The sequence below is a fragment of the Rhinichthys klamathensis genome, unplaced genomic scaffold, assembly GCF_029890125.1.
Source record: "Rhinichthys klamathensis goyatoka isolate OS25496 unplaced genomic scaffold, OSU_Roscu_1.1 h1tg000001l_1, whole genome shotgun sequence".
NCBI classification, from domain to species: Eukaryota; Metazoa; Chordata; class Actinopteri; order Cypriniformes; family Leuciscidae; genus Rhinichthys; species Rhinichthys klamathensis.
The window spans coordinates 973,613-985,000 of NW_026606555.1; the positions used below are offsets into that span (position 1 = coordinate 973,613).

At 39.7% G+C, this 11,388-nt stretch overlaps 1 protein-coding gene across 9 annotated transcripts in view; it reads right to left on the minus strand.

Annotated features, from left to right (window-relative positions):
• lama2 (laminin, alpha 2) overlaps positions 1-11,388 on the minus strand; it is a 364,467-nt gene that overhangs the window by 222,948 nt on the left and 130,131 nt on the right. For all 9 annotated transcript variants that reach the window (XM_056268199.1, XM_056232539.1, XM_056272103.1 and 6 more), the window contains exon 15: positions 4,698-4,809. In XM_056268199.1, coding sequence (XP_056124174.1) covers positions 4,698-4,809 — 112 coding nt within the window. The remainder of the gene's footprint in view (positions 1-4,697; positions 4,810-11,388) is intronic.

The window sequence follows — 11,388 nt, forward strand, 5'->3', positions numbered from 1 at the left end:
GACGGCACAGAGGAGGAGACGGCGTGGTTCAGACTGCCACTACACAAGGATTCATCGCTACGATGGGAAGGAGTTTAAAACACACCGAGCTGCTACAATAATCGCCACCGGGAACAATACCCAGCAAGCAATAGCCGGCATCGCACCGTCTCGGTTGACTACAGACCCGATATAGTCCGGCTATGAGGAACACACTTCTAGCCAAAATAACCTTGAATTTGGTTTTGCCAAATAACTTGCGAGATGTTTGATATTCCATCATCTAAGCAAAGTGATAACAAGGTGTTGGGTTTCATTTCTTCACTCGTTTCATTTATTTGTATCTAATTGATGACTAGTCTATTCTTGGGCTATTAGACGTCTATTCAATTTTCACTGACAGACCAAACTTTGCCTTGTTTTAGCCTAGACGTCTGGGCTGCGTTTGGACGGCTATTAGATGTTTTTAAAACGCAGAATTGCTTGTGGGTAGTGTCTAGATGTGCCAGTTTACCAGCCGGAGTGCTTGAGAAAAGAGCTCTGTTTGAGAATGAGGTAAACTAGTACTGATCACGTGTGTTGCACGTGTCCTGAAAAGTGAAGCTGAAATGTTTTGATCGCCCCCTGGTGGTGGGCTACAGTATAGGTCATAAGCCCCGCCCTCTCCATGTAATCGAATGGGACGTGAGCCAAACCAAAAAATCAAATTACACTTCAAATTCATTTTTCCAAAGATGGTTTCTGGTTTCATGCTGACGTATGTTCAAGTGTTTGATTTTCCAGTAATTTTAAGTTATAGTTAGTTATTTGATGCTATAAAAGCGGGGTGTAATGTCATGATTGACAGCTGTGTTTGCGATTGAGTGTTGCTCCACCTTACAAGGTCGTACAAGGTCAACACCCATTTCTAGGACATTTTGGCTTTATTTTTCTAATGGAAGACGTCTAATGAGACATGTCATCCATTTCTTTTTTCTTTTTTTTATACAATCTATGGTACTAATCCATGAGCAGAACTGTACTTTACTCTACTATCTGTGAAATAACTTGTTTTGGATGCACAGAAACTACAAAACATGTTTCTGTTAATAGAGTGCTGCAGGTTTGATGTATTTCTATAGGCCAAAACTCAGAAATTAGTTGTATTTCAGCACTTCCGGTTCCATTGTCCTGAAGCCAATGAGTTTTTGAATGGGTATTTTGATTAAATGGCTGAATTAAGGTCTGTGGTGAACATAAGCTCAAGATATTTTCATGTTTTATTGTACGACATCTTGAAAAAGGCGCTTGCCAGCGAGAGGTTGAACATCATCATCATCCGAACAGCTGAACTCATCTACACACTAGTCACTTTCACAGCCACAGTGTTTAGTCAAACTATTTTAACTCAAACTTTCAAGGAAAACGCTTTTAAACAAAGATTGAAAGAGTTTAATGATGCCGACGTTGAAGTCATGTGACCGAGCTGTTGTTCGTTTATAACCAACCTTTATTCTTCTGCCGACTGTATTCAGGCTTCAAAAGTTGTGAAGATTATCATGATGAAAAAAAACTTGTTAGAATCATAAACTTTTGTTGGTCGCTCAGATTATTCTCTGCAATAATCCAATGGGAAGATCCTGCTGGGTTTTGTGGAAGGACCCAGGCTGATGTGAACTCACGGGTCGGCCTCATCACAAATACCTCATCACTGCAGCGCCTTACTGAATGAGTTTCACATACACCCATCCCGATGAGCTGTCCGTTTCACGACTCGCTCAATCAATCTCTTCCTGTCTCCTGGATTTTCTTCTTGTGCTCCACAGAAAACATCACCAACATAAAGGTTCGGAGTGAGTAATGATGACAGTGCTTGGCTGAATCATTTAAAGCTTTTCAAATCAATTTCAAACTTTCACAGCTCTCCCTAAGGAGACTGAAGCCAGTCTCACGCTGGTCTGAGTGGGACACACAAACACTGCCAACTCTCCATGAAGGCTCCTAACCCTCTAGTTCTAAAATTGTGCATTTGTTTTTTGTAGAATTTCTTTCCTCATTGGATTGGATTGTTATTCTTCTCCACCAGATGGCGCTGTTTGCCATAGTTTTAGTTAAACTACCATTGGGAAAAACTTTACTTGTTATGCTTCATAGCGACAGTCACGCACAGCACAGCAGCCGTTTCCCAGTTTCCCCGTGCTCTTTACACCTGTTTCCAGTTTATTGTGTAAAGCTTTGCTTGTAAATTAATTGCATATAATTGTTATTTTATTTACTTTGTCTGTATCTTATTAGGATGTATATATTAGACACACGTTTGCGGTTCCACGTGCATTGTAATCACGTCACAACTTCTGTAATTTAACGATGTTAAAGGGTTAGTTCACCCCAAATTGTAAAATCTGTCAGTAATTTCTCTCCCTCATGTCGCTCCAAGCCCGTAAGACTTTCGTTCATCTTCGGAACACAAATTAAGATATTTTTGATTAATATCTGAGTGAGTTCTCGTAGTGTAACAGCGCAGCGCTTCTGTGTTGTACGTCAGAACGTAGGCTCACTATTGGCCGACGCTGGTCATGTGCGTGATGCGTGTGATGTTGGCCAATAGTGAGCCTACGTTCTGACGTACAACCCAGAAGCGCTGCGCTGTTACACTACGTGAACTAGAGATGCGCGGATGGGCTATTATTTCATCCGCAACCGCATCACATAACTCATCATCCGTCCGCCATCCATCTGCACCAACGTTTTTGACCAATTTTCAAAACCGCACCCGCCCGCCATCCGCTGATACAAGGCGCTGCTGATGACAGCCGCGAGACTAGAAACCGCCCGCCACCCGCCCGAATTTAATTAAAATATTTTTTTTCGTCACGTCATCCGCCCGATCCGCGGTTTATCCGCGGAGTCCGCGGCTATAACCGCCAACCGCGCATCTCTAACGTGAACTCACTCGAGGCCCACAGAGAAGAGTTGAATAGTTGAAAAAAGTCGTTATTTTTGGGGGGGTTTTCACACAAAAAGTATTCTCGTCGCTTGATAAACTTAAGGTTGACCCACTGTAGTCACTCAGACTATAACTTTCTGGACCGGCAAGTTTCAATTACAGAGAAGCCTATGGAGGAGTGATCCAGCTCTCAGATTTAATCAAAAATATCTTAATTTGTGTTCCGAAGATGAACGAAAGTCTTACAGGGTTGAACAACACGAGGGAGAGTAATTACTGACAGAGTTTACATTACATGAACTAACCCTTTAATGTAAACATTGTTGTATTTTGTCTATTTATATTTAAATAAGCATTTTTGTATTTCTTTTTTAGTTTCACAAAATAATGTAACATTGAGAGAAACAACTGATTGCACTCAAGTAGAGAAGAAGAAAATGTACATCCTCTGAGTGGTCATTGAAACCTCTTCATCACGTTATTCAATGTTTAGCTTTCTGTAAGCCCAACGCACACGCATGCAGAGGACAGAATAGGTACGGAACTTGATAAAGGTTTTGGCACTTGCTGTGTGAACACAAAACAAAAAAAAATCATGGACAGTTCGATCAGGTTATATGGTCCTGAAAAAAATAGTCACACTTGTGTTCCTCGCGGTCAAAAAACAAATTTCATCTAGTGGAGACTTTTGGTACTGCGGCCAAACAAACTCTTACTGAAAGCTCATTTTTTGAGATATCAGGCTCACATTTTGAACACAACTTGTTTAGATTTAAGGCACCATTTTAGAGTAAAACATGTTTTTGAAAATATATATTTCACATAAAAATTTAAAATAGTATTTGTGCACATTTTTCATAAGTTCACTTTTTAAAACTTTTTTCACTTCAGCAATAATCTGCCAAGTGTCGTCTTTGAAAACTTCAGTCTGTCGCTCTAATGGTGCGTTCACACCGGACGCGAATAGAGCGTCAGGCGCGAGTGATTTCAATGTTAAGTCAATGCAAAGACGCGTTATGCGCGTAAAAAATTCCTGTGTCACGAATGCCTAATTCGCGCGTCACTGTAGAGCGCGGCACGGTAGACACGAATACGCCTCATTCGCGCGTCAAGTTCGCGCGAATTACGCGAAATGATTTTATTAAGTGTTTTTTGTGCATTCACGCGTTTGACGCGAATTCGCGTCTGACGCCCGAGTTGAAAAATCTGAACTTTGGCGTCAATTCGCACCGCGTTAACCAATCAGGAGCCTAGCTGCTTGCTGCTGTCACGTGGTGAAACTCGCCAAACTAGGCGAACCGCCTCCGAAGGGTCCGGTGGACACAAATACGGCGACGATGATCCCTACGCCGCTGTTCTGCTCTCCAGAGCAAATACAGAGCGGTGACTCTCCCGATGAATGCTCGATCAAAATAAAAAAGATGGCCGCCAACGGGTTTCGAATCCGACGCTTCAAACTTTTGTTTTTACGCGCGTCAGTTTCACTCTTGACGCGCGAATTAACACAAAGTGGTCAAGCGTCAAATTAGACGCGGTAGACGCGAATTTGACACGCTAATGCGTCCGGTGTGAACGCACAGTAAAGCATTCAAGATTTACGACAGTTTAAGTTGGAAATTTTATTTTCAGGTCTACGCTCAAAAAGTGAACAAATGGACTATAAATACAGCGTAAATATAATTTAGTACCAAAAAATCCCCTAAAAATACGAAATAGTAAATTAAAAACATTATTGAACTAAAATATAAATGTGTTTCCTGTCCACTTGTGTAGCTTTGCTTTTCTTGCTTACCTCACAGGACGTCCCATCATATCCAGGTGGACACTGGCACACCTCCACTGCACGAGCCTGTGACCCGCTGCGGGAGTCTTCGTCCGCCACACTCATGCTCACACTGCCCAACCTGAGAGTGTGTGTGTGTGTGTGTGTGAGAGAGAGAGAGAGAACATGATCCAATCACAACACTGTATATTGATATTAGGCCTGGCAATTGATTACAATGTTTAATCGTGATTAATCGCATCATTTAGTTGGCCTTGTGTAATAAACAGGTCTGATACGAGCACAACAAGACGCTATGTAATATGATGATGTAATACAGAAGTTTCTTCACACAGCAGAGCTCTGCTGGTGTTCACAGTAATATTTACTGCTGTATGAGTGTGAGATATTTCTCCAGCTGAGCTTCAATGAAGATTCAAATATTCTCCAGCCAGCGACAGCATTTTTGATCATATTCATGAAACTTTCATGGCCCTCAGAATATGTTGTTGAATGATGTAAACAGTGAAATATGTAAACAGTCAATATTTCAAAAGAGAACCATTTTATTCTAGCTTCTAGAATAAAATGAAGTGTTAGTCAAAAAACACTTAAATGAAAACACACTAAAATGAAGAAAATGTTACCCAGTTTTGGGTAACAAAAAAACAAAAAACGAAAAGAAAAACCTGAGAAAATCACGTATTAGCCAAAGATTGCGACTGAATGATTTAGAGCGATGATCAAAATGATCGAGTTCATCAACACACACAAAACTTACACAGTCGTTTCCACTTCATGATCAACGTTTCATTCAGGAACATTTTGGTTTATATACTGTTTAATGTTGGTGATCGTGTAATTTTACATTTGCGTAAGCATTCTACTAGTTTCTGCTTCTTCTTCGCCTGTGTTTTGATCTGGAGATGCTGTGCTCTTTCAGGTCATGTGTAACAGCGCCCCCTACAGTATAACAGTGGAAACACGGAATATCTTATCAATGGCAGGGGGAAGAGTTAACTCTTAACGTTCGCCAGTGCGTCGGCGCACTGAAGCGTTTTTTTTTTTTTTTTTTTAAATATACTATCAGATTTAATGTTATACCTTGACAAACTATACATCATTAAACAGATATAAGACTCAAGATTCAGTATTTGACCACTATTGTATTCTGAGAAACTTATAGTGACAGTTATGTCTTAATTTGTGTCAGGAGTTATTAAATGAAAAAATGAGTCGATACCTTTAATATGAATTATGAGCGTCAGCTGGTCCATTCAGGAAAAAATACTCCGTGCTGTAGTAATGAAAGCGATTCACAAAACAACGTCCCTCAGGGCTTTAGCTCAAAAATGTGCAGACTTGGAGAAATATTGATATATTCTCATAGATTCACATGATATTTCTATAGACAGGAATAATATTTATCGAATTTATACCCAAATGCGTCGATGTAATCATTATGATCGCTTCTTATTGAGATGTGCTGTGTTTTCAATTCATACCAATAGCCTGAGGGCGCTATATGCACAATAACAGTCCATATATGGATCATGAAGAAGACCCATAGTCATGTGACATTCCAGGACGTCACTGATATAGAAAGTAGCTGACAGAGATCGCTGTAACTAGCCTGGTTCTACCAGACTCTCGTACATTTCATTTGTACAGAGAGTCTGGCCTCGCTCCATTGAGAAACGTTTACTTCCTTGTAGGCGGGTTCTCTGTTAAAGTTCAAAACTATTGGATCTGCCCAGCGTCACTCAGGATCTGCCATAGCCAATCGCTAACGTGTGGTCGTGACGTATGTCATGCGCCGAAACCGGCTGGAAAGAACAAGTCCGAATTCCATATTCATAAATCTAAATATCTAAATGCTAAACCTCTCTTTCTTATATTTGTGAAAGAATTTTAAAAATACCTCTTTTCAATTAAGTTGTCTGAGAACAAAAAAAGCCTTAAAAACATTATCTGTTTGTAATTATTTTCCTTTTTTCAGTGTCATGTAATTCTCTTAACTTGTTCATGTTTATTTTATATTATCCCCCTACTGTTTTATTTTTGTTTTGTTTTTATTATTATTTTTTGTTTGTTTTTGTATTATGTTTTCTGTTATTACTTGTGTATTGTTTTAAGCAATAAAAAAAAACAAGTCCGAATGATCAGAGGATTATGTTTAGAATAAGATGTCTGTCAACGAGAGCTGCATGTTTTGTTCATCGAATTTAAGAGTTCAAGGAACAATTCTAAATTCTAAATGTATATTTGACACTAAGGACAGTGATGTATTCAATCAACTGTCGAAGCTGGGTGTAATCATTAACAATACGCCGCTGCGGTCGTTTCGGATCTGCCGCAAATGCTGTAACGTTACAGTGATCATCGTGCACGCCGAGCTGCCCAGCACCAACTCCTAACCTTTCTGCCTCCCTCACTTGGTCCTCCATTAGTGCAACAAGAAGAGACGACAACAACTATCGGCTTTGCATCCTATCGTTCGCCTTAGCTAACTCATTCACCACTAGCGGAGTGAGCTGGAAAATTAAACTTTTCCCGAATCATGGCCACCAACAACACTTAGCAAACATTGATCTTGCTCGGGCTTTAACTTCTGGATATTCGGCAGTTTTGCAACAACGGACCGAATAGATTTTCTCACGTCTTTCTCCGCTGCCATTACTGAACTCCAACTCAAACTGACGCGCTACATCAACGTCATCGTTCTCAGCCACTCCCTCTGTTCGCTGATTGGACCGGTAAAAAAATTATTTCTGGAAACCAAAGTCTACAGCACAATCCCAGACGTAGTACTGAAGGAAAATAAAATTGAGCGGAAGTGCGTAGGAGGGCGGAGCCAGGCTACGCTGTAACATGCAGATAAAGATGTTTTGAAGACAATAAACATGATTGCAATGATATTTGAGTTACCTGTGTTCTTCGAGCCATGTCAGGTATTTCATAATAATAGATTATATTTATAATGTAATGCTAATCGATATAGATTGCATCATCGTGCAGAACACTATAAATAATACATTTTCTGTCGGATTTTTTTTATCTGAAGCCAAATCAGATCACAGAAGATTATTTAAAACACTCGACTTGCGTTATAAAGTAAGTTTGGAGCACAAACAAGGTTTTAATCTCATAAATGTTCGTGTATTGATGGTGTGCTAAGCTAACATGCTAGCTAGCCCAGGTGCACCTGTTACCAGCAGTTATTGTTTTATGATTTTTTTCTAAATAGGAATGCTTACTGAAATGTTTCAGTGCATTTGATACCAGTTTCAAATATTTAGTGAGAACTTTGATAAAAGAAATTAGGGTTTGAAACCCTATGAATAGCCTGTGAATAGCCAGTCGTTAGTAGCTATAATGCAGACAAAAGAAATGCATATTTAGAGCCATAACCAGTTTAGAGAGGTGTAAATGCGTGCAGGGGAGACTGACACTGAATGTTGCTCGTTTTGCACCACAAAACAATAGCTAGACAATAGACTGAATAGATGACTAAACATACATCAGTTTGCATTTTAGAGTCTACTCAAAATAAAGTAATTTGACATGATCTTGAAAAACATTTAACTAAATACAGAGTTTTAGACTTATCATTTTCAGATTTTAAATATAAAATGGTCACACATATGGCTTTAGCTACAGTGCATTTCTAGATTGCTCCAGGGCCAACTTCAATTTTATTTTCATGAAGATGGTTCATAAAAATAAATTTCTAATAACTTTACAAAACGTTGAAGCTATTTAAAAAAAAAAAATCATTATGACAATAATTAATTCTACATTTACAATAAACTACCAGGTGTCAGCTTTCAAATGAGATCATACTTGTGCTTTTAGTGCAAAGGGTTCATGAACTGTATCTGTTTCAGTTTGAGAATGCCATTTCTGGGGATTTTTCAAAAGTGAGCTTGCAGCTTAACAGGTTAAAAGGGGCGGTTCCGAATTTTGGACATCGGGCCTCATTTCCAAGTCAGTCTTAGTGTTATTTATCAGTGGAGACAGTTTTCAACAATGTTCATCCAGTCGTTCCAGTTGCATAGTTCGCCGGTGCTAGGCGAGCGCGAGTCAACGGTAACTGCTAGCCTGCCATTAAAAACAGTTTTACCCGCTCCACAGTTCACCAAACGCAGTCCACAATCCTGAACCGCCCCTTTAAAGCAACACCAAGTTAGAGTTCTCAACGGGCCTGAAAATTACAACCCGACCCGTGGCTTTTAAATCCCGGACCCGATGTAACCTGACACATCAACATGAATTATCCGCCCGAACCCGGCGCCGATTCTTTTTTTCTCATACACGTGGGCCTACTATCATGACCAGCGGACGGGAATTCAAATCAACCTTTAATTTCAAATTAGCTTTATTAGCATGACTAATGTTCAAGCCTTTTAACAATACAAACAACTGAAACAATACACTTTAAATATATAAATAGGCTATATAAATATGCCTTAAATAAAAATCTTCATACAATAATAAATAAAAAGTAAAAAAAAGCGGGCGGGCTACTTTTCACACCGCACAATTTTTGAAGAGTTTTGAAACAAAAGGCCTAGCCTACAAACATAATCGTATGCTTATAAGGCATCGTGGAGGAACAATAGTGGATGGACTGAGTGTGCTCTCCTCTCTTCAATGGTACGGCCAGCCACACTGAAGAACACCCTCTCGCTGCTGAGCCAGACTTTATTTACGGTGAACAGCAGCGATGATTAATAAATGTTTTTTGTTTGTTTGTTTTTTCACTGCGCGGAAAAGATTAAGCCCGAGGTCCGACCCGACCCGAGTCATTTGCTTATATATTCGACCCGAACCCGGCCCGACAAACCCGACGGGACCCGCGGACCCGACCCGTTGAGAACTCAACACCAAGTATCTTTTCCTCTGCGGTCGCCCTACAGGTTGGGAGTGGAATTGTCCATTACCGCTGTGGTAAATAATTTAGCCTAGCGCAGCTACTCTCGCACACACACTCGCTGTTTATCCAGCACCGGCTTTGGGATGAACGATGTCCACAGACAAGCTAGAGTATGTTGCATGATTTCATGAAAGTATGATGTATTGCGACATCAGAAACGAAGAAAAACTAAATAATGACTATTGTAACTGTTGCCGTAAAGCAAGTCAAATTTGTAGTTTTCTTAAGTCTCATTAGAACTACAGAAACGCGACCCGATCTGGCAATCTTACATAGCGTGGTTATAGCAGATATAGGACCGCAAAGCGGAGGCAGAAGTGCCTTTCACCCTGTTACGACTTAATGAACCACTGAAACGATTTTGGAAACATTATTTTAAGGTAAAAAATCTTACTTAGTGTTGCTTTAAACTTCACTGTACCAAGATTATAAAATGACTTGACTGTAGTTAAATCTCATGTGGGTGTGATTTATAAATAAACTGTGTAAAAGACACTTAAGCTGCGGCTCTGATTGGATTCAATGAATGAATCTTTAATTAATCACGTGTTGTTTTTTGGTCTATATCCAGTCAAGCTATTTTCCATTCAAGCTATTCAGTTTCTAAATCCTTTTTTCCCCAGAAAAGCCAGAAACATTTGGACTCACACTGCCGGCTTGGGTCGGTGTATTAATGGCAGGAGTGATTATAGGACATTCATTAATTGCAGGGAACTGTCTCGTTACTCATCCTCATGGGTCTCCAAACACGGGTGACTTTCTTTCTTCAGCGGAGCAATAAATGAGAGTTTTTAAGAACATGCCGGCCACATGTAAGGAACATGAATGAAGACCTGAGCTGTCGAGCTCAAAATCAAAATAACGAAGGAATAAATATATATAAAGGTTGTCTGACTTGGGTGTTTTTTAAAGACTGACATTTATTTTCTTTCCTGAAAGTCTCGACACCAACCCTAAAGCTTCTCCTTTTCCAACATATTGTAATTATTGTTAAAACACTTTATAGATATATTTTTTTTTTCTTTCGGTATGTTGCAACACACTTATTGTAAAGCATCACATGACGTCAGAAGCGAAGGAATATAGCTGGACGAATGACTGTAATGATAGGTTGGGTTAGTTGGGTTCGGTCAAAACACCGCATCGTGATTCTGCATGAAACCTTAAACGTTGCTGTTGTCATGACGACCTATGCATCTTGATTTCTGTTTATGAGAATCAATACACAGCAGACACATTGGGTCTCATTCATGATACATTTGTAAATATACGAGTAAATATGCGAGTGATTTGCGCGTAAAGAGACCTTCCCGAAAACTCATCTCCTGATTCACAAATACTTCGTAAACGTCAGATGTGATAGTGAAATGTGTGTGTGTTTGTGTTAATGAATTCCAATCAGTAAATGGGACGCGCGTGCACGCTCATTCTCAATTACCATAAATCCCGCCCATTAAATCCGACTGACAACTATATATGGGCATCATATTATGACACGAATGCGAATGAAAAAAAAAATTTCTCAGATGCAGAAATTGAAGTTTTATTATCAGAACTTCATTCAAAACGCCACATTTATTTTCAAGCGTACATAGTGGCGTATCGGGTCCTAAAAAAAGGCAGCTTGGCAGCATATTACAGATGCAGTTACTGGAGTTTCATCTGTTAATCGAACATTCCCAGAAGTGAGAAGAAAATGGTTCGACATTAAGCTTGAGAGCAAAAAACGAATTAGTTCACTTTGGAAAAATAGTATTCAGAGAAGGACCACCATCGCAGATGCTA